Below are 24,132 nucleotides of genomic sequence, written 5' to 3'. Positions count from 1 at the left end.
GCATTACAATTGTGTGGGATAACACTCTTATACTTGGGAGATGCCTGATGAAATATTTAGAGGTGAAGTGTTGTGATGTCTTCAAGTTACTTCCCAATGGGTCAGCAAAAAAAGGAGGTGTGTGTGGAATAAAATATATAGATAGAATAAATATTACAAAATATAACTTTTAAGTGTTCAGTTAGGGTAGAATTATGTTGGTACAGTTCTTTTTAACTTTCCCATACAGTATATTTTAAACATTTCTTAACACAAATATTTAATTACTAGACTTTATTTTTTAGAACAGTTCGGTTTTACAAAGAACTGAGCAGATAGTACAGAGAGTTCCCATATACCCACTTTCTCCCACTCACAGTTCCCCCAGTATTAACATCTTGCATTAGTGTGGTACATTTATTATTACTGATGAATCAATATTGATCCATTATTATTAACTACAGCCTGCATTAGGGTTCACTCTGTGTTGTACATTCTATGGGTTTTGACAAGTGTATAATGTTATGTATCAATTATTACAGTATCAAAAAGCAAAGTTTCAGTGCCCCCCAAATCCCCTGTTTTACCTCTTGTTCATCCCCCAAAACCAATAATCTTTTTAATATGCCTGTACTTGTTCCATTTTCAGAATGTCAGGTAGTTGCAATAATGTGTATGTAGCCTTTTCAGACTGGCTTCTTTCACTAAGCAATATGCATTCAAGTTTTCTCCATGGCTTTTTTGATTGGTAACTCTTTTTATCACATATATATTTTTTTAAAACACAAAATGACTAAACTGTAAAGACCCAACAATAAACTGCAACATATATAGCTTGTTTGGCACTTGAGTTAGCAAATTATCTTTAAATTTAAAAAGATAATTGGAAAATTTTCAATATTTACTGGGTATTTGATATTATGAAACTATTAACATTGCTAGATGCAATAATTGAAGTTATGTCAAAAAATGTTCTTATCTGTTAGAAAGGAAATTTAAAATATTGACACATTCACAAGAATTATTATTCAGATGTTAGGAGATGTTCTTGTGGATCAAATGCAACAAATTTCAGGAAAATGTGAAGTGGGAGGGTACAGGAGAGAAATGTATGAAGAATATTTCAGTGTCCATGAGAATGTTCTTATGTGAATTCTGTGTTTTTCTGGGCCTCAATACTCTTCCTTTGGCTTGGGTGTGAGGATGGTAACCTAACTACCACTGAGATGCACACTTACCCAAGCTCTGAATTAGAACTGGAAACTGACTAGTCAAAGCCTTCATTCATCCTAGGACTGAAGTTACTCCCTCCAGTTTACGAAGTTGATATTCTTCCCCAGTTTAAAAAGAACTGCTTGAATCTGTGAGGAAGCTGGAATAGAAATTTGTTTGTCGTGTCGTGTGGATGTAATGAAAAAGCCCTTCGAAATGCAGATAAGACTTCGGTATATTGGGAGATACCACTTGAAAATATTCCATTTAGATTGCCATCAGTCTGAAAGAAAGGACTGGGATTTTCTTAATGTTTTTGGAGAAAATAAACACTCGGAAAAGACGCAGGGTGGCGCTGCAGCATTAGAAGTAGAAGGAAGAACGAGCCAGTCCGCCTTCTCTTTAGCCAGATGCACAGCTAAAGAATCAAGCCGGAAGGGGAGGCTTTCCAGGGCGGTGGCTCTGGGAAATCCAGGGCCCTAGGCGTCTCCACTTAGCCCCGTGTTGGGGACATACTGGGAGACAGAGTCAGCAACAACGCAAGCCCGAGCTGGGTCAGGTTTGCTGGGAGACCAGAAGGCGATGGAGGCCAGAGAAGGAAAGGAACGCTTTCTGAAACAAAGGCAAGTCTTGATATTCTTTGTTTTGCTGGGCATAGCTCAGGCTGGTTCCGAGCCTAGACACTATTCAGTAGCCGAGGAAATGGAGAGTGGTTCCTTTGTGGCCAATTTGTTAAAAGATCTGGGGCTGGAGGTAGAGGAGCTAGCTGCGCGAGGGGCGCGCGTCGTTTCCAAAGGGAAAAAAATGCGTTTGCACTTGGATAGGCAGACCGGGGATCTGTTGTTAGATGAGAAACTGGACCGGGAGGAGCTGTGTGGCCCTACCGAGCCCTGTGTGCTACCTTTCCAGGTGTTACTGGAAAATCCCTTGCAGTTTTTTCAGGCCGAGCTACGGATTAGAGACATAAATGATCATTCCCCGGTTTTCCTAGACAAAGAAATAATTTTGAAAATCCCAGAAAGTATCACTCCCGGAACTGCCTTCTTAATAGAATGTGCCCAGGACTTAGATGTGGGAAGCAACAGTCTCCAAAGTTACACAGTCAGCCCCAATTCCCACTTCCATCTTAAGTTACAAGACAGTCCCGAGGGCATTGTATTACCACAGCTGGTGCTGGACAAAGCGCTGGACCGCGAGGCACAGTCTGAAATCACCTTGAGTCTCACGGCGTTGGATGGTGGGACTCCACCCCGGTCTGGCACTGCCCTGGTCCGCGTTGAGGTCTTGGACATCAACGATAACGCCCCGGAGTTTGCAAAGCTTCTCTATGAAGTTCAGGTCCTGGAAAACAGCCCTATTGGATCCCAGGTTGCTATCGTCTCGGCTAGAGATTTAGACATTGGAGCCTACGGAGAAATATCTTACGTATTTTCCCAAGCTAATGAAGATGTTCGCAAAACTTTTCGAATAAATGCAAAATCGGGACAACTCCTTTTAACGCAGAAGCTGGATTTCGAATCTATTCAGACTTACACATTAAATATTCAGGCGACAGATGGTGGGGGTCTTTTTGGAAGCTGTGTGGTGTTTGTCCAGGTGGTGGATTTGAATGACAACCCTCCGGAACTGACCATGTCAACGCTTATCAATGAAATCCCAGAAAACTTGCAGGAGACCATAATCGCTGTATTCAGTGTTTCAGATCCTGACTCGGGAGACAATGGAAGGATGGTGTGCTCTGTTCCAGATGATCTGCCATTTATCCTTAAACCCTCTGTTGAGAATTTTTACACACTAGTGACAAACACAGCCCTGGACCGAGAGATGAGATCCGAGTACAACGTCACCATCACCGTCACCGACATGGGGACCCCCAGGCTGACAACCCAGCACCACATAACCGTGCTGGTCTCCGACGTCAACGACAACGCCCCCGCCTTCACCCAAACCTCCTACACCCTCTTCGTCCCCGAGAACAACAGCCCCGCCCTGCACATCGGTAGCGTCAGCGCCACCGACGCCGACGCGGGCGCCAACGCCCAGCTCACCTACTCGCTGCTGCCGCCCCCGGACCCCGGCCTGCCGCTGGCCTCGCTGGTGTCGGTCAACGCCGACAACGGCCACCTGTTCGCCCTGCGGGCGCTGGACTACGAGGCCCTGCAGGCCTTCGAGTTCCGCGTGCGCGCCACCGACCGCGGGGCGCCGGCGCTGAGCGGCCAGGCGCTGGTGCGCGTGCGCGTGCTGGACGCCAACGACAACGCGCCCTTCGTGCTGTACCCGCCGCAGAACGGCTCTGCGCCCTGCACCGAGCTGGTGCCCAGGGCGGCCGAGCCCGGCTACCTGGTGGGCAAGGTGGTGGCGGTGGACGGCGACTCGGGCCAGAACGCCTGGCTGTCCTACCAGCTGCTCAGGGCCACGGAGCCCGGGCTGTTCGGCGTGTGGGCGCACAACGGCGAGGTGCGCACGGCGCGGCCGCTGAGCGAGCGCGACGCGCCCCGCCACCGGCTGCTGGTGCTGGTCAAGGACAACGGCGAGCCGCCGCTGTCGGCCAGCGTCACGCTGCACGTGCTGCTGGTGGACGGCTTCTCGCAGCCCTACCTGCCCGCGCGCGACGCGGCGGCCGACGCGGCCCCGGCCGACCCGCTCACCGTCTACCTGGTGGTCGCGCTGGCGGCCGTGTCGTCGCTCTTCCTGTTCTCGGTGCTGGCGCTCGTGGCGGTGCGGCTGTGCCGGCGGAGCGGGGCCGCCTGGGCGGGGGGCTGCGCGGCGCCCGAGGGCCGCTTTCCGGGCCCCCTGGTGGATGTCAGCGGCGCGGGGACCCTGTCCCAGAGCTACCAGTACGAGGTGTGTCTGACGGGAGGCTCGGGGACCAACGAGTTCAAGTTCCTCAAACCAATTCTTCCTAACTTCCTTGCTCAAGGGGAGGAGAGGGTTAGTGAGGCAAACCCCAGTTGCAAGGATAGCTTTGAATTCAGTTAAGAATTAGTAGCGGTCTGCTGACCCTAGCCTCAGTTGATTAGTGAAAAATCCCTGCTTACTGCTTTGCCCATTGAGGTTGTTTCTTTTTATTTGAAATGTAAGTATCTTGTTTCAATTCAGTGCATGTTACTGTTGTTTCTGAACGTGTTGCTTTGTGGCATAACGAATACGAATTTTCTTTGTATTCTCATTGGTGACTAGTCTCCCTGTACCTTAATTCCATTTAAACTGTGAAAGTAAATTTTCTTTTTCCAAAAGTCTGAATTTTTAAGTTAGAGCACCTTTTTCTAAACTCCCCTTCCCCAGGTAACTTTGCAGCCCTACATTTTTTAAATGTTTGCTTTCACTACATGGGGTTATTCTTGTTTCAAGCCCAGCATATATGTTTTATATTCTCTTAGGCTAGTGTAACTTTTGTCCTGTGAAGTCACATTGGCTAAACCATTAATATAGGTATATTCATGAAAAACAAAGCACCCTCTCACATTTTTCTAAGTATATACTATGGCAAAGTGTCCATACATGGAAGTTATGATTCTTTAAACATTCGGAGAACCTTGACTGTTGGATTCCACAAACCATTCACATTAAAAGTGTTCAATTAATCAACCACTAATATTCCAAAATGTAGTTAAATGCATAGCGCCTGTCCAGTCATCTTCAAAGACATGCTAACTCTTCTTGCTATTTCAAAAACAATTTTAACTTCTATTTCAATGCCCACTTTAAAAAATCTCAGTTTTAGTTATTAAAAACTGTCTATTACTTTTGAGCACTTAATTAAAATCCAAAAAGTTTGAGAGAATGTGTGTCTTTGTCCTTAAACAAAGTTCAGAAATTTCAAATGTAGTTTGGCATTGCATTTTTCAGAAATGTGTTGAGCATTTATGATTCAATTGAAAATAAGCTTATGGGAAAATATTTATCTTGGTCTGTCTGCCCATTCTTTTTTTTTCTTTTTTCTTTTTCTTTTTTGCACTGACTACTTCTCTTTTCCCCTTTCAGTTTCCAATAGCTCCCCATTTATTGCATGGTTAGCACAATGACTGGAAGATTATAGGGTCTTAATAAAATTTTTGAATGACTGATTGACATTCAAAAAAGAAGTGTCTTTGAGGTTGTTTCTTTTTATTTGACATTCAAGAAAGAAGTGTCTTTATTTCACCTGTGACACATATTAATATTTAAATACCCCCAGGACAGCCCTGGCTGTTGTGGCTCAAGAGGTCACTAGTTCCATTCAGTCAGGGCACACGACTGAGTTTCAGGCTCGATCCCTAGTAGGGGGCCTGCAGGAGGCAGTGGGTTGATGTTTCTCTCTCACTGATGTTTCTCTCTTTCTCTCTCTCCCCTTTTCCCTTCCTCTCTCAAATCAATAAATACATACCTCTAGCCAGTTTGGCTCAGTGGCTAGAGCATCGGCCCATGGACTGAATAGTCCCAGGTTCGATTCTGGGGCCAAGGGCATATGCCTCAGTTGCAGGCTCGATCCCCACCCTGGCCTGGGTGCATACAGGAGGCAGCCAATGGATGTGTCTCTCTCACATCGATGTTCCTCTCTCTCTCTCTTCCTCTCCATTCTACCCTCTCTGAAAAGCAATGGAAAAAATATCCTCAGCTGAGGATTTAAAAAATAAAAATTGAAAATAAATAAATACAGGACAATTTTTTGCTGGAATTAAGTGTGCTCTGATGTATAATGAATTTATATATAATATATATAGGTTATTAATCGAAGTGACCACTATTACTCAAACACTATGCAGTTATCACTCCCTGGTGTCTCTTTTCCTTTAACATATTTTTCCCTTTTCTCTTCCTGCTTAATTTCACTCTCTCCTCCTGCCCACCGCTTAAGGAACACAAATGGGGAAATTGTGTTTTGTATTTTATAATTTAAAATTTCTCTTATAATTCTCTAAAGGATTCATCCAACTTTCTCTATTCTTGCAGTTCAATTTTTCACCCATACATTAAAATTTTACTTTTTAATGTTCTTCAGCCTACTTTTAATATTTATATCATTTAACGCTTGAGCTATGCTATTAAAATTATTAGATGAATTTTAAAGCTCTTATTTTGAGATTAGGGGTGGTGTAAAGCACTATCTTGGTATCCAAAGTCTCTGATTAACCAACTTATTACCTGTAGGATCTTGGATAAGTCACATAATTTCTGTCCCCCTTCCCCAATGATAATAGCTATTTCAATAGCTTGCAGTTATGGTCAGATAAGATATAAGAAAGATATAGAAGTGTAATTGCTGATTTTACATATCACTAATACTGAGACTAAACTTAGTAGGTGAGTCTTCGTGTAGTATTCCTGATCATTGTGAAGGAGCTAGGTTGAACACCTGACATTTGCGGTTTCATTTCTCTGCCTGAAACCTTGCAATAGCTTCCTTTTATTCTTAGAATAAAATCCAAACACCCATTATTTGGCTCCAGTTTACCCTCCAGCCTTCTCTTCCCACTTACTCTTGAGATAGTAAGTTGAGACTGACCTTCCTTTATTGTCTAGAATAGCTTTGCTTTACTGTCCCAGGGCCTTTACATATCGCTTTCTCATATATGGAATCTTTCCATTTTACAGTCTTAGTCTGGTAAACTTCTCATCCTTCATGTTCCAGATTAAATGGCACATCTTTGGGAAAATTTTCTCAAATCATGCCCCCCCCCCATTAAATTAGGTCCCCTATCCAATACTTTCAAGTACACTCAGTACTTTCCTATATAACAATTTTTACACTGTTTGAACATCTGTTCAAAGTCTTCACTCATTAGATGGAAAACTGTGTAAGGTATATGTCTGCCTTGTTACCACTACATGCCTAACTTCTACAAACTCAACAAGTTATCTGTTTCCACAGATGAAATACAGTTATATTGATGAAACCAATAATTGTAAAATTACTGTGCTATAAGAAGAGGAGAAAGCTCTGTATTCATTGAGTGAATGTTAAAATGTAGAAGGGATGAGGCATTTGTGGCCTCTGGATATACCCCGACATGATCTATTATAATTTTTATCACCTTGCATGATTTTATCTTTTCATAGCATTTCTTCCTGACTATAAAAGCAACTTGTGCACATTTTACAAAATTTGGAAAACACAAATATGATAGTGAATCATGTCGTAATTTAGAGCAAAATCTTTTCAAATTTGTGTAATAACAGATAGTGTCCACTTCCGCAAAATCACATAAATGAGCACGCTCTTGGGAACAGTAACGTCTCTTAGATAAGAGCACATTTAATTTCCTTAGGTTGTGTTTTGTAAACTCAAATAACACAGGAAACTCCTCCTGATTTTAGTAAAGGGAATAAGCAATTAGAAATATCAAAACAACAAAAGCCCCCAAACAAGCACCTTCTCCGAGAGTTTGAAACTGCGAGCGAACGCATGGTGGCGCTGTTGACTAAGAAGGAGAATTAAACCACAGGCCAGCGCTGTGCGTACTTCAGTAACGCACAGAGCCGGTACCGTACACCAGGGGCTGTGAGCCTGGACGCATTTTTAAGCAAGTAAATCTGAGCCCTGGAAGGGATTATTTGCTAGACCTTCTCCAAAGGTTGGGAGGCAGAAGGCTGCGTTTCCCAGAGCTGTCGGAGGCTCAGCTTGGCAATATTTCTTGGAAGAACATGGCAGAAAGTGCAATGGAGGCCGGAGGGGGGCGATTTCTTAGACAAAGGCAAGTCCTGTTTCTCTTTGTTTTTCTGGGTGGGTTTCTGGCTGGGTCCGAATCGAGACGCTACTCTGTGGCTGAGGAGAAGGAGAGGGGCTTTTTGATAGCCAACCTAACAAAGGATCTGGGGCTGAGTGTAGGGGAACTGGCTGCGAGGGGGGCCCAAGTTGTGTGTAAAGGGAACAAACAGCATTTTCAGCTCAACCATCAGACTGGTGATTTGCTCCTGCATGAGAAATTGGACCGGGAGGAGCTATGCGGCCCCACAGAGCCATGCATACTGCATTTTCAGATTTTACTGCAAAACCCTTTGCAGTTTATTCCAAACGAACTCCAGGTCATAGATGTGAATGATCATTCTCCAGTATTCTTTGAAAATGAAATGCAGCTGAAAATCCCAGAAAGCACTCCACCAGGAACAATAATTCCCCTGGGAAATGCTGAGGACTTGGATGTGGGACGAAACAGTCTCCAAAACTACACCATCACTCCTAATTCCCATTTCCACGTTCTTACAAACAGTCGTAGAGATGGAAGGAAGTTCCCAGAATTAGTGCTGGACCAAGCGCTGGACCGTGAGGAGCAGCCACAGTTCAGTTTAACGCTCACGGCGATGGATGGTGGGTCCCCGCCCAGGTCTGGGACCGTTCAGATCCACATCCTGGTCTTAGACATAAATGACAACGCCCCAGAATTTACACAGTCACTCTATGAGGTTGAAGTTCTAGAGAGCAGCCCCGTTAACTCTGTTATTGTCACTGTCTCAGCTTTTGATTTAGATACAGGAAATTTTGGGACAATATCATACGCATTTTTTCATGCTTCTGAAGAAATTCGCAAAACTCTTCAACTAAACCCAGTTACTGGTGATATCCAACTAATCAAATATTTGAATTTTGAGGCAATTAATAGTTATGAAGTCGACATAGAAGCCAAGGATGGTGGAGGCCTTACAGGAAAATCAACAGTAATAGTTCAGGTAGTTGATGTCAACGACAACCCGCCAGAACTGACCTTGTCCTCAATTACCAGCCCGATCCCTGAAAACTCGCCAGAGACTGTGGTGGCCGTTTTCAGTGTTTCCGATCTAGACTCAGGAGACAATGGGAGAGTGATGTGTTCCATAGAGAACAATCTCCCCTTCGTCCTGAAACCATCTGTAGAAAACTTTTACACCCTAGTGTCGGAAGGAGCGCTGGACCGAGAGATGAGATCCGAGTACAACGTCACCATCACCGTCACCGACATGGGGACCCCCAGGCTGACAACCCAGCACCACATAACCGTGCTGGTCTCCGACGTCAACGACAACGCCCCCGCCTTCACCCAAACCTCCTACACCCTCTTCGTCCCCGAGAACAACAGCCCCGCCCTGCACATCGGCAGCGTCAGCGCCACCGACGCCGACGCGGGCGCCAACGCCCAGCTCACCTACTCGCTGCTGCCGCCCCCGGACCCCGGCCTGCCGCTGGCCTCGCTGGTGTCGGTCAACGCCGACAACGGCCACCTGTTCGCCCTGCGGGCGCTGGACTACGAGGCCCTGCAGGCCTTCGAGTTCCGCGTGCGCGCCACCGACCGCGGGGAGCCGGCGCTGAGCGGCCAGGCGCTGGTGCGCGTGCGCGTGCTGGACGCCAACGACAACGCGCCCTTCGTGCTGTACCCGCCGCAGAACGGCTCTGCGCCCTGCACCGAGCTGGTGCCCAGGGCGGCCGAGCCCGGCTACCTGGTGGGCAAGGTGGTGGCGGTGGACGGCGACTCGGGCCAGAACGCCTGGCTGTCCTACCAGCTGCTCAGGGCCACGGAGCCCGGGCTGTTCGGCGTGTGGGCGCACAACGGCGAGGTGCGCACGGCGCGGCCGCTGAGCGAGCGCGACGCGCCCCGCCACCGGCTGCTGGTGCTGGTCAAGGACAACGGCGAGCCGCCGCTGTCGGCCAGCGTCACGCTGCACGTGCTGCTGGTGGACGGCTTCTCGCAGCCCTACCTGCCCGCGCGCGACGCGGCGGCCGACGCGGCCCCGGCCGACCCGCTCACCGTCTACCTGGTGGTCGCGCTGGCGGCCGTGTCGTCGCTCTTCCTGTTCTCGGTGCTGGCGCTCGTGGCGGTGCGGCTGTGCCGGCGGAGCGGGGCCGCCTGGGCGGGGGGCTGCGCGGCGCCCGAGGGCCGCTTTCCGGGCCCCCTGGTGGATGTCAGCGGCGCGGGGACCCTGTCCCAGAGCTACCAGTACGAGGTGTGTCTGACGGGAGGCTCAGGGACCAACGAGTTCAAGTTCCTCAAACCGATTCTCCCCAATGGTCTGGTTCAGGACATTGGGCAAGAGTAGTGCAAAACTCCAGTTGCAGAAATACCTTAGGGTTCATTCACAGAAGAATAAAAAAAATAGTTATTTGGCTATGAATGCTTTTTGAAAAAAATCAGGAATCTTTAGTTGATAGTCATTTTGTTTATATATTGATTTTAGTTTCTATCAAGTTAGTTAATGTTTGTATATTCTCCCTTTTTCACCTGTTTTCTTCCTTACCAATGCAGTCTTAACCCCTCCTTTTCTTTTTCTAATAGGTGAGTAAAAATAAATTCATTATGTTTTAATGGTGATTTGCAGTAGGCTTATTTTAAGGAACTCGTTTCGTATTCTAGGGCCATAGCGCAGTCAGATAGTGTTCTTCGTAATATTCCTAAAGCAGCTTTTCTATGGTTAAGTTTGTGGATAGGTAAGAATGTTTCTTTCATACGTACCGTCTTCAAGGCACAGCGTGATTTTAAGGGTATAGTACCCAAAAGAAAGTAATATATTTAATTCATTTTCTGTTTTTACATTTGCAATTAATATTTCAATATTGTATATGCTTATGTTGGGGAAAAGTGGACTAAATATAGGCTAATATGGCAAATTACTCTTAGATTTCTCTAAAGTGTACTCATGTGTTAGGAAAAATTAAACGTAAGGCATTTTGAACAACTGATTGTGCTTTGCCATTGGTATGAAGACATTGTTTAGTAAGGCATCCGGTGGAATGACAATTTAGTTTGTAAATTCTGAGATATAAATGTTATCAACCTTAAGGGCCCTTTTAAAAATTTCAAGATAGTACATGTGTACATTATCTAGAAATGGTTTGTGGTAAAATTGGTGTCCCATTCAATCTTAATTTTAAAAAAATAATATCTACTTTGCATTTATATGGTAACATATGAGAGAAATCTTTTCTTTGTTTCCTGTCTTCCTTCCTTCCGATTTCAACCTGACATAATTTTAGATTATGTATGGTCCTTCTGGGATTAAACACTGTCCATCCACATCTGCCCCCTATAGAATACTTAGAAGAAAATGTACAAGAATAGGAAGTTCTAAAAAGGAGTGAGCAAAATCATTGTGAAAGGCTAAATTAGTTACAACTAAGAATAAAATCTGGAGGCAACCAGAACATCAAATTTCATGGCAATTTGGAGTAATATAGAAAAACTTATTTTTAAGTAATAAAATGTTTAGGCCCCAATTAGAGAATTAGGAAGAACGAAATATTCTCCTTATATGCATTTTCTCATCCAGAGGGCTAGAACTTTCCAGGAATTGAATACTTATTACTACAAGAAAGGGAACTGAAGTTTCTCAAACTTGAACAATTAGTATTTTCAATATTCCAAAAAAAGAAAAAGAATTTAAGATTGATATGGCTTCACACATTAAAGTGTAGTTATAAATAGTATCATTTTATGTAACAGAATTTTTAAAAATATGTTTTTATTGATTTTACAGAGAGGAAGGGAGAGGGAGAGAGAGAAACATCAACGGTGAGAGAATCGTTGATCCGCTGCCTCCTGCACGCCCCCTACTGGGGATCAAGCCCGCAACTCTGACTGGGAATGGAACTGTGACTTCCTGGTTCATAGGTCGATGCTCGACCACTAAGCAACACTGGCTGGGTTCTGAGAATGGAATACATGAATCCTTAATAATCAGAGGAAAGAGAATATTTTTTTTCATGCATTTTTTATAGAGATGTTTTAATGTGGCTCTTTCGATGAGATGTCTTCCCCTTCTTTTCATACTTAGCTGAATTTCCATGAAGAGAGGGAAAAGGCACATAATTCTGATCAAGGCTTCTCTTTGCTTGGCTGGGTTCCAGGTAGTGTCAGAGCCCAGGAAGTATTCACTTGTGGAAATTATAGAGGGAGCCCGGCCGGGCATGGCTCAGCGGTTGAGAGTCCACCCAGGATCCAGGCGATCGGGGTTCGATTCCCGGTCAGGGCACATGCCCAGGTTGCAGGCTAGGCAGCCGATCAATGACTCTCTCATCATTGATGTTTCTATCTCTCTCCCTCTCCTCTCCTCCCTCTGAAATCAATAAAGATATATTTTTTAAAAAAATTATAGAGGGTGGTTCCTTTTTGGCCAATATGGCATATCCCTGGCTTCTAACTGGTTTTCTATTGAGCTTTGGTTAGTCTTCATGGTATCAAAATTAAGTGAAATTTTCAAGATACCAAAGGCTTTAATAAACTTTAAAATAGCCAGCTATTTATTTTCAAAACATAATTCTAGATAGCATACACTTGTCTATTTCCTCTCTGAAAGCATCTATTCATAAACAAACATTTTCTTGACATTCACAATCTTGTTTTTAACACCGAAAAGCAAAGAGATGAAAATGAATTTTAAACTTTTATGTAGACTGTTAAAAGACTGAACTATATTCAAACATCACTCATGAAAACTAGTGAAGTCTTGCTTTTTGGCTTCCTTGCAAATGAAGCCATATATTTTTAAAGCCAAATATTTTAAGCCAAATATTTTTAAAAATATGAAAATGATTTTACACATTCCACTATTTTGTTCTGGGAGTCTTCTGCTTCTTAGAGTAATTGTTATAAGTTTTAAAGCTGAAAATCTAGTCATAATTCAGAGTAACTTTTATGTTTAATACCCATAATCTTAGCCAATTGTTAGGCTGATGGTGGACTTTTAAAGTCATTTTCCTTCTGTTCTCTTGGTATTTCACACTGTTGATGAAAAGTGGTATCAGTCTAGTTCTCATTCTTTAGTTGTAAAGCTCCTTACTCTCTTTAGATTTTTTCTTTATTCTTGATGTTCTGAGACTTTCTAGGTCCTAACTTGAGATTTTACCCAATATACTGATTTTTTGTTTGAGTAACTGTAGTTTTCTTCAAAATTTCCATTTGGCAGGTTCTCACAATAATTTGCTTTTTTCCACAATTACTATTTCTTTTTTATTTCAGGAAATGAAATATCTTTTAAGTTCTTTCTGTATTGTTCTGAATCTCTATTTTTATGTGTACATTCTTTTATCTGTTGAGTCCATTTTTCAGCTGTTAGTTTTCCTCATATGCTTGGTGATATTTTGTTGAAAATTCATCTCCTATTGGAGGTTTCCCTCATACCTGGTTTTGGTAGTATTGTGGAAAGGAAGAAAAGCCCCAGGCTCTGCAAATCCAAGGCTTAATTGAGGAGCTTGGCTCAACTTTGCCACACACACAGGTAGAAGTTCTGGATGAACACCTAACAATGAGTTTGAGCTGGGCCTCAGTCTCCCATGGGTGGCACCACTCTGCATTTGCTCTATGAGGCAAAAATCACAGGGACCGTCATCCTCTACTTGGTTGTTATATGTCTGTGAAGGCTGTGGGCATATGAGCTAATGGAGACATTTTTTTACTTTTCAATCTTCAGAGTAAACAAGTTGATTTTGAGGAAAATGGAGTTGTAACTGAAGTGATACATGTGGATTACCTACAGGAAAAAAATCATTGTCTTGATTAATATGCATGATAGTACTGCACATGGTAGTCCTGGATAACACACAACTTGCTGGATGACAGAAAAAAAAAAAAAAAGCCCTCTGCAAAGCAACACTATTTTGTGCACTGAGTTGGTGCCAAGTAGAACAATGTGGCAACCTGGATGGTGACTTGAGTTAGAACTCGTGAATATTTTATCAATGATTCAAGGTCTTGGAGAGACTACTTGATGTTTAGTGTAGGGGCTCACAACCTGGAAGCATATCTAGGCTCCTATGTGACAGGCACAGCTATACACAAGCTGGTCCTATTATTAAGGACAACTAGAAGCCACCTCTATTTGGTATGGTCATTCTACACCTGGTCTAAGACCCATCCCAGCCCTACCTGCCATTCTTTGAACCACCCACAGAAGTCTAAAGCTGGCAGGTTCTCCATCCTCCTGTTTACTGATTTGACTCAGCTGTTCAATGATGCTTAGATGTGGAGGGTGAACAGGGAACCTTCAATGGACTGCTGCTTACAGGCCATTTTCTAACCATTTTGGGGATATCAACATCATTGGGACTTAGTTCCAGATCTATTCTTGTGAGAGGTTTCTGGCTGGAATATAAGAGACAAAAGAGTTCAGATGTCTGAAGCCATTGTCTCTAACTTATATGGGCTATGCACAAGGAAAGACTTTCATGAGAAACTCAACTTATAGAACAGTTTGCAGTTTATCAAAAATTTAAATTGTATTCTCTAAATACTGTCATTTTGAGTTGTGTGGGGTTTTTTTCTTAAATTTCTTTATCTCCAGGGAAATGGATTTCTTTACTCCGAATGTCTCATCCTATTCAGAAGATTTAATCAGCAATCAAAAAACTTTCCACACATAAAAGCCCAGGACTAGATGGCTTCCCTGGTGAATTCTGTCAGATGTTTAAAGAATTTACACCAATCCTTCACAAACTTGTTTTTGTGTGTGTTTTTAAAAAATATATCTTTATTGATTTCAAGAGAGAGGAAGGCAGAGGGAGAGAGATAGAAACATCAATGATGAGAGTCATTGATTGGCTGCTTCCTGCACGCCCCCTACTGGGGATGGAGCCCACAACCCGGGCAAGTGCCCTGATAGGGAATTGAACCCCTATCGCCTGGATCCTAGGTCAACACTCAACCGCTGAGCCATGCCCGGCCGCGCTCAAACTTCTTTTTTTTTAAAAAAAGAGGAGCAGAGACCAGTTCCCAATTCATTTAATGAAGCCAGTATTACCCTGATGCCTAAACCAGACAAAGATAACACAAGAAAAGAAAACTAAATACCAATATCCTTTATGAATATAAATGCAAAAATCCTCAGCAAAATATTAGCTAACTGACTCCAGCAACATATGAAAAGGATTATACCCCATGACCAAGTGGGGTTTGTCCCAGAAAAGCAAGGTTGGTTTAATATATGAAAGTCAATCAATGAAACTCACCATATTAACAGAAAAGTACAAAACCATACAAACTGTCTCAATAAATGGAGACTATATATATATATTTTAACAAAATTCATGTTTAAAAAACCCCTCAACAAATAGGAATCATAGCATATGTACTCAACCTGATATAGGGCAACTATAAAAACCCACAGCTAACTTCATATTCAATGGTGAAAGACTGAAAACTTTCCCCCCTGAGATCAGGAACAAACCAAGGATGTTTCTTCTCACTGCTTCCATTTAACATTGCATTAGAAGTTCTAGCCAGTGCAATTAGGCAAGAAAAAGAAATAAAATAATTTAGGTTGGAAATGAAGAAGTAAAAGTATGTTTGCAGATGACACAATTATACATAAAGAAAATTCAAAGGAATCCACAAAAAAACTTACTAAACTTGATAAATGAGTTCAGCACAAAAATCAATTAATATTTAACAAAGTAAGTGTAAGACTTGTACACTAAACACTACATTTTGCAAATTGGTGTACACATCAATTTTGAATTTATTTTAATGTACACATCATTGAAAGAAATTAAAGAAGACCTAAGTAAATGAAAAGTGTTCACAGACTGGAAGGCTTAATATTGTTAAAATGGTGATACCCTCCAAATTGGTCAACAAATTCAACACAATCTCTATCAACATCCTAGCTGGGGTTTTTTTTGTTTTTGTTTTTTTAACAAAAATTGGCAAATTGACCCTGAAATTCATATGGAAATGCAAAGGACTCAGAATAGCCAAAACAATCTTGAAAAAGAACAAACTTGGAGGACTCATACTTCCTGATTTTAAAGATGTATGATAGGTAAGACATGAGATATTTGAATAGTTTGTCACATTGAAAATAGAAATACTATCTTTTTATTATGTACTATAGAGAATTACTAGAAATTGTCTTAGATTTCATCACAATTTCTTAAGCCACTCTTCTTGATTTTATACCCTACTATCATTTCAAAAGATCTATACAAAGATATTTTTTCTCCAATATTTAAGATGACAGGGAGTCACTCTTAAAATTTTTTAACCTAATTAATGACATCAACAAGATACTATCAGTTTTCCTTCCAATTTCTAAGTTTTGTAAGCACCTCTCTTTGCTGGTCCATATCTCTAAAGGGAAACAAGACATTTGAAAGATTCTTATATTAATTGAAAACTTGAATACAAATATATTTCACCTATGATATCTATGTACCCATGGCCAGGCTCAAGTTTGGATTTAAATGATTTAAAAAGTTGTTCAACTCTCCATTTCCACTTAGGTAGATAAAAGAATGGATCCTGGAGCCACACTGTAACAGTTTAAATCCTAGCTCTGCCACTGCAGATGATGTGTGACTATGAGCAGGTTATATATGAGTTTTTTGTGTGTGTTGTTATTGTTTTTTTCCTTAATCTCTTAACAATTTTCACCCAGCCCCTAACCCCCTCCCCTCTGATAGCTGTCAGCCTGTGCTCTGTATCTATGAGTCTGTTTCTATTTTATTTGAGCAGATGATTTAAACTCCCTGTGCCTCAATTTCTTCATCTATAAAAGATGGCTAATAAGATGCCCACCTTATAGGGCTTTGAGGGGATAAAATGAATAAATATATGTAAAATGCTTAGAATAATATCTGGAATATAATGGCACATATTTGTTCTGATCTCTTTAACCTGAATCTAACTAGAACTTGGTTACTATATTATGGACAATTTGCTCTTTGATTTTCCCAGATTTGTTTTTCATTTATATTAAAAATAATATTTTTTTCAGAATATGTTTTTATTTCACTTAATGTTAATATATATTGTATATCCTCTGATTTGTCTTAAATATGAAATACTTTAAAGTATATTAATATTACTGCCACTGCTATATCTCTTACAAGAAGTAATTACTAGAACTAGAATCAAAGTAAATTTAATTGAATAGTGCTTAGCATGTATTATACCCTCATGTCTCAGAATTTTCTATTCAGTTTTAGACATGTTCATGACTGAATGTATGATCTGACCATAATCTTCTTGTATAGGTAGAAACATAATCATTAGAGTGTATTATTTATTCAACTGATATTTATTGAATGACTATTATAACCCAGACTTCTTTCAAAAATAATTTTTCCTAATAATTTCTATTAGAGTGTAAGATTATTGATAGGCTTTAAAATAATTTATTCAACATGAATTATAATTTATTAAGTGAATTAATTAATTAAATTATAATATATTTAAGGAGGGGGAATTCCATAGGTGCCAAGATAAGTGGTACTCCATTCTGTATACTAATTGTAACCAATAAACTGGTGAAGTCTCAGTTAACTTACTGTCTCCATAAAAAGCTCGCATACTCCTTTGATTCCAGCACTTACTGTGTTGGAATCTGTTTTATAAACAAGTCTGTTCTCTTCACCATATGTGAGTAGACAAGGCCTGAAGCACTGCTGCTCACAGATTAAAATATTTTAAATCTGGGCCTCTTGTTTCCCCCCGAATCACCTAGTCAAGGTCAATCTGGGACACAAAGGATGAATATGGCAAGATGCAAACTCATTATGAAATATAGGTTACCTCTTAGCTAAATAAGCTTAAACTTAAAGCCTTTCCCTTAACAAAATTCTATGATTTTTACTCACTTGATTTTGTCTTGATATTATCCTGATAATAGCAAAGAAGAATAATCCAGTCCTATCACCCTCCAAGCTTGTTGCTTATCTGTAAAACCTCCTTTCATTTCCTCTCCAGTTCTAAGAATTTAATTCTAATACTACTTGACTTCGTTCTAAATTTAATGTGACTTCAAACTGTAAAAGAACTTACAACAAAACAAGATGCCTCTTCTTTCAACTGTATTACTATTTGCACACCAGCGCAGAAGGATAGAACCTTTCCTTTGAAAAACAGTCTCCTGAGACATGTGGTACAGGACACCCTAACAGTTTTGGATCTTCAGAAATTCCTCACATACTTGGAAACAAATAGATATAATTCCTATAAACCGTAATTTTATAAGAGCTTATCTCCCCTAGTTAGATTATGCAAAAGGGAAATGGAGTTCTTTGAAGTCCCATGGATTAGGCTGTGGGGAGACGGAGATACATTCTTGCTTTGTGCTCACAATTATTTTAGCTCATGCAATGTAATAGAATAAACTGATAAATCATGCAATTTAATGGCATAACAACTTTGTAAAATTTCCATAATTTCAAAAATGGATTACTTTTGGACACTTCCAAAATATACTTTGACTTGAGAATATTTTCTCAATCAAGACGCAGGGTGGCGCTGCAGGCTAAGATTGTGAGTAAGCCCTAAAAAGCTCGCGTACTCCTTTGTTCCAAGACAGAATCAGAATCACACGGAAGAAGCTTTCCCAGCGGTACTGGGTTACCAACGAGCTCGGGGAGAGATATACTGAACAAATTTGTGAGGATTCCACCAAGCAAGAAATCAGAATTGAAGATCGTGAGTCTTTCTTGATTGCTGAAGGGACTGGATGTAAGCACCCGGGCTCCAACATGGAGACGCCAGAGAGAATTCAACCAGACAGGCAAGTGAGGGCCTTTATTTTAATGGTGTTCTTGTCTCAGGCTCGCCCCGAGCCTATTCGTTATTCTGTGCTGGAAGAAACAGAGAGCGGCTCCTTTGTGGCCCATCTGAGCGAGGACCTGGGCCTGGGAATTGGGGAACTGGCCGCCCGGTCGGCCCGGGTGGTGTCTGACGATGACAAGCAGCGCCTGCTGCTGGATCGTCAGACTGGAGATTTGCTTTTGAAGGAGAAACTAGACCGGGAAGAGCTGTGTGGCCCTATTGAACCGTGTGTATTGCATTTCCAATTGTTGCTGGAAATGCCAGTCCAATTTTTTGAAGGAGAATTATCAGTCCAGGACGTAAATGACCACTCCCCAGTATTCCCGACTGGGGAGATGCTCTTGAAAATACTGGAAAACAGCCAGCCAGGGACTATTTTTCCGTTGAAATTAGCTCAGGATTTGGATGTGGGCAGCAATGGTCTTCAAAAATACACTCTCAGCCCTGATTCACATTTTCACGTTCTTACTCGAAATCATAGTGACGGTAAGAAATACCCAGATTTGGTGCAGGACAAAGCGCTGGATCGAGAGGAGCAGCCTGAGTTCAGCTTGAGCCTCACGGCGCTGGATGGCGGGTCTCCCCCGAGGTCTGGCACCCTCGCCGTGAGAGTCCTGATCATGGACGTCAATGACAATGCTCCTGAGTTTGTGCACACCCCATATGAGGTGCAGGTCCTGGAAGACAGTCCCTTAGACTCCCCAATCTTTACTGTCTTAGCTAGGGATATAGATGCTGGAAACTTCGGGAGAGTTTCCTATGGCTTGTTCCAAGCATCAGACGAAATTAAGGAAACGTTCACAATAAATGAAGTCACAGGAGAAATCCGATTGAAAAAGAAATTGGATTTTGAACAAATTAAATCTTACCATGTGGAAATTGAGGCTACAGATGGTGGAGGCCTTTCTGGAAAAGGCACTGTAGTCATACAGGTGGTAGATGTGAACGACAACGCCCCTGAACTGACCCTATCTTCACTCACCAGCTCCATCCCAGAAAATGCTCCCGAGACCGTGGTCTCCATCTTCCGAATTCGAGACAGAGACTCTGGGGACAATGGAAGGATGGTTTGCTCTGTTCCAGATGATCTACCATTCATTCTAAAACCTACTTTCAAGAATTTCTACACCCTGGTAACAGAGAGCCCACTGGACAGAGAGATGAGATCCGAGTACAACGTCACCATCACCGTCACCGACATGGGGACCCCCAGGCTGACAACCCAGCACCACATAACCGTGCTGGTCTCCGACGTCAACGACAACGCCCCCGCCTTCACCCAAACCTCCTACACCCTCTTCGTCCCCGAGAACAACAGCCCCGCCCTGCACATCGGCAGCGTCAGCGCCACCGACGCCGACGCGGGCGCCAACGCCCAGCTCACCTACTCGCTGCTGCCGCCCCCGGACCCCGGCCTGCCGCTGGCCTCGCTGGTGTCGGTCAACGCCGACAACGGCCACCTGTTCGCCCTGCGGGCGCTGGACTACGAGGCCCTGCAGGCCTTCGAGTTCCGCGTGCGCGCCACCGACCGCGGGGCGCCGGCGCTGAGCGGCCAGGCGCTGGTGCGCGTGCGCGTGCTGGACGCCAACGACAACGCGCCCTTCGTGCTGTACCCGCCGCAGAACGGCTCTGCGCCCTGCACCGAGCTGGTGCCCAGGGCGGCCGAGCCCGGCTACCTGGTGGGCAAGGTGGTGGCGGTGGACGGCGACTCGGGCCAGAACGCCTGGCTGTCCTACCAGCTGCTCAGGGCCACGGAGCCCGGGCTGTTCGGCGTGTGGGCGCACAACGGCGAGGTGCGCACGGCGCGGCCGCTGAGCGAGCGCGACGCGCCCCGCCACCGGCTGCTGGTGCTGGTCAAGGACAACGGCGAGCCGCCGCTGTCGGCCAGCGTCACGCTGCACGTGCTGCTGGTGGACGGCTTCTCGCAGCCCTACCTGCCCGCGCGCGACGCGGCGGCCGACGCGGCCCCGGCCGACCCGCTCACCGTCTACCTGGTGGTCGCGCTGGCGGCGGTGTCGTCGCTCTTCCTGTTCTCGGTGCTGGCGCTCGTGGCGGTGCGGCTGTGCCGGCGGAGCGGGGCCGCCTGGGCGGGGGGCTGCGCGGCGCCCGAGGGCCGCTTTCCGGGCCCCCTGGTGGACGTCAGCGGCGCGGGGACCCTGTCCCAGAGCTACCAGTACGAGGTGTGTCTGACGGGAGACCCTGGGACTGGTGAGTTCAAATTCCTGAAGCCAATATTCCCTAACCTCTTGGTTCAGGATACTGAGAAAGAAATGAAAGAAAATGCCAATTGCAGGAATAGCTTTGTATTTAGTTAAGTATTGATTAACTGAACTTCTCCTTAATTTTGGCAAACCTAAATGCCATTGCAATGCATTTCTTTAAGAAATTGTATTGTTCTATAAGTATGTATTCCAAACCAATGCATGCCCCTGATCATGCGAAGTTTCTTCCTTTTGTGAATATTTATTGGATTTTGCCTTTCTAGTTACACTAAACATTGAGTATGTATTTTCTTTCTATTTGACATTCTTTCAGAGACTAATCTTTCCATAACTATAAATTACTCAAGTAATGTAAGAAGTTTCGTTTAAGTCAACTTCTTAATTAATGTATTTTTAATGAAACATTTTAAAGCTTTTATGTAATCTTGCATTTCTATATATTTGCGGTCGTTGTCTTTACCATATACCTTTATCTTTGTGAGACCCGAGTGTTTTAAATTTTTTATAGCTATTTAGGCCTTTCTTGTTGACTGCTCTACCAGGCTATGTCCCCTGAATTACTATGAGCATACAACTTTGCATACTTGCTTCTCCCAAACTGTACATAAACATGCACTTCATTAAAATATTAACCCTTTGTGGTCATTTGTCTACTCTCAGCCACCAAAGCTTTTTTACTGTTCCGGTCGTATGTCTGCTCTCAGCCACCACAGCAAGGAACGGTACGAGTCTTAACTCTATTCATTCATGTATCAGTTCATAAATCTTGTTTATCCTTCATAATCTTGCATGTTATGTTTCACTGCTCTTTCAATGGAAATTAATTCCGACCAGTACGACACCCATGTCCAAATTTAATACGACCCCAAAGGGTTAACACACTAAAATTGTGACCTCCCATTGTGAACACCATGTATGTTAGAGATTTTCTTATTTATTTGATTGCTACTTGTCTTGCAAATTGTACGTGCTGCATAAGTACTCACTAATGCTACAATTTTAAAAAAATATTCTCTATTGTAAATAATAATTAAAGAAAAAATCTGATATAATTTGGAATCACTTTGACTAAATAAAACTAAGTCATTGTTTGGCAAAATCCTTTTAAAAAATAATCTCAGAACCTTAAATAAAACTTAAATCCTTTCATAGGATTTGAGCTGTGGAGGGCATCCTGTGCTTCCCTGTCCTTCCTTTTGCTCTATGCATAGAAGTTCAAGTGTCGTTTAATGTATGTTTCTCTTGGTTTTTCTGCAGCTTCTCCCTACCCCTCAAAAGAGTCAGGTAATTTTTTCTAAGTTTCAGTTATTCTGGTCAAGTCTGATGATCCAGGCAATACCAGATTTTCACTTTAATTTACTTTGCAGACATGGACAGCCTTTATGAACAAAATAACAATTTATTTTTGATGTCCAAGTTATCTTCTGTTTTGTTCTTCAATGTAGCTCTCAGGTATTTTGTGTAAATTTATCAATTATGTTGAACTTTTATTTGTAAGAAATAAACATTATTTTGTCCTTTAGGACAAAAAGAATAGAAACAGAAATAAAATGTGGTAAGAAATGAACTTAACTAAATTATTATTGTTTTCCATTGTGTTCAGTAAGCCAAGTAAGCTGATCATGTGATTTCCAACTAAATTTATATGTTTATTTTTTAATATATCTTTATTGATTTCAGAGAGAGGAAAGGAGAGGGAGAGAGAGAGATACAAACATCAATGATGAGAGAGTCACTGATCGAGCCCGCAATCGGGCATGTGCCCTGCCCGGGAATCGAACCCCTATAGCCTGGATCCCAGATCAACGCTCAACAGCTGAGCCACGCCCGGCCAGGCCTAAGTTTATATGAATATAAGACACTTAGTTGAACTTTTGGCACAATATGAACAATTAAAAAGCTTGCCTTATAATCTAAATATTTATTTTGAAATTTCAAGTGTCATCCTACTAGAATTTAATTACTTGCACTTTTCCCTGAATTACTTTTTACCTAAGGACATAATAAAATAAAAAAGGAAAGTGACTTACTGTTTAAGTTATTCTTGAAACAGCTTTTTAGCCTTCATCCAATCTAAAAATTTAAATGAGAAAGTGATAAAAACAAGAACAAAATTAAACACAAATATTTATGACATAAATATGGTAGTCAACTTTTATAACTACTCCATTTATTATTAGCTATTTAAATGAAGTAGCTTTTATGTATGATAACAACAAATCTGATTGACATTTTCACTAATATATTTCAACATTGTGAAAATCCAAGTTCATTTTTTGGTTTATGACAGGAAAGTTCAATTTGTATAATCAACCAAACAAATACCCAGACCCGCCTTTATGAATTTATGTAGTAAATTTGTGAAATACTCTATGTGTTACTCTATGAATTACTCTGTGTATTGATAAAGCATGGGCATTCTTTACCACCTAAGGATCACTGTCAGACTGATACAGACTAGATCAACATTTTGCAATTCAATGATTAAAATTTAGTAGTAGACATTATTCAAATAGCTTCCACAAAATACATACCTTATGAAAAATAGGACAATGCTATTGTTGCAAAACAAAAATAGCAAATGGAGGCCAAATATCTTAAGTAGAAGGATGTATATAATGTTCAATAGTCGGAAGACTCAATGTTGGGAATTATGTCCATTCTCCCTAATTAATCTATAGATGTGAAAAATCCTAAACCAAATTTCAGCAGATTTCTTTGTGACAAGCTGAATCTAAAGTTTACATGGAAATACAAAGGGAAATAATAATCAAAGCAGTCTTGAAGAAAAAGAATAAAACTGTAGGACCTACCCATCAGATAATAAACCTGTTATAAAACTATAGTAATTGAGATAATATGTTGCAGAATAAACAGAAAAATAGGGAAAAAAGAGTCTTAAATAGAACTATGGTTACCTGATTTATTACAAAATGACACTTCAAAAACAATGGGGAACAGATCATTTGGATGATGCAGTCATTTTGATGTTTATATGGAAAAAAATAATTTTGACCCTAATTTCATTCATAGGAAAAAATTAACTTCAAAAGATTATAGCTCTAAATGTGAAAATTCAAGTAATTAATTTTTCACAAGCACCACACAAGAATATTTTTATGACATTGGGGTATGCAAAGATTCAAAGGGAAAACAAAGAGTCCTAACCATAGCAAGTGAGAAATATTACAAATTAGACTAAATTAAAGTTTAAGAAGTTTTGTTCAAAGATACAATAAGAGAGTTAA

The 24,132-nt window shown here is 41.9% G+C and overlaps 3 protein-coding genes across 3 annotated transcripts; all 3 read left to right on the top strand.

Annotated features, from left to right (window-relative positions):
• Nucleotides 1-1,756: 1,756 nt before the first annotated feature.
• On the top strand, nt 1,757-5,262 carry PCDHB2 (protocadherin beta 2). Its single transcript, XM_087816322.1, has one exon. The coding sequence runs from the start codon at nt 1,774-1,776 to the stop codon at nt 4,168-4,170; it is 2,397 nt and encodes a 798-aa protein (XP_087672448.1). The 5' UTR covers nt 1,757-1,773; the 3' UTR covers nt 4,171-5,262.
• A 2,260-nt stretch (nt 5,263-7,522) lies between these two features.
• PCDHB3 (protocadherin beta 3) lies at nt 7,523-12,091 on the top strand. The gene has a single exon (XM_016205626.2). It carries the CDS (start codon nt 7,816-7,818, stop codon nt 10,177-10,179), a length of 2,364 nt encoding a protein of 787 aa, XP_016061112.2. The 5' UTR covers nt 7,523-7,815; the 3' UTR covers nt 10,180-12,091.
• Nucleotides 12,092-15,570: 3,479 nt separating this feature from the next.
• On the top strand, nt 15,571-22,048 carry LOC107531526 (protocadherin beta-4). The gene has a single exon (XM_016205625.2). It carries the CDS (start codon nt 18,590-18,592, stop codon nt 20,975-20,977), a length of 2,388 nt encoding a protein of 795 aa, XP_016061111.2. The 5' UTR covers nt 15,571-18,589; the 3' UTR covers nt 20,978-22,048.
• The last annotated feature ends 2,084 nt before the right edge of the window (nt 22,049-24,132 follow it).

This window comes from Miniopterus natalensis, chromosome 4, assembly GCF_054644295.1.
Source record: "Miniopterus natalensis isolate mMinNat1 chromosome 4, mMinNat1.hap1, whole genome shotgun sequence".
NCBI lineage: Eukaryota > Metazoa > Chordata > Mammalia > Chiroptera > Miniopteridae > Miniopterus > Miniopterus natalensis.
This window is presented reverse-complemented; position numbering and strand designations above follow the sequence as displayed.

Excerpts from the sequence above, each read along its gene's own strand:
- PCDHB2 (XM_087816322.1), top strand. The coding sequence starts at position 1,774 with ATGGAGGCCAGAGAAGGAAAGGAACGCTTTCTGAAACAAAGGCAAGTC.
- LOC107531526 (XM_016205625.2), top strand. The coding sequence starts at position 18,590 with ATGGAGACGCCAGAGAGAATTCAACCAGACAGGCAAGTGAGGGCCTTT.
- PCDHB3 (XM_016205626.2), top strand. The coding sequence starts at position 7,816 with ATGGCAGAAAGTGCAATGGAGGCCGGAGGGGGGCGATTTCTTAGACAA.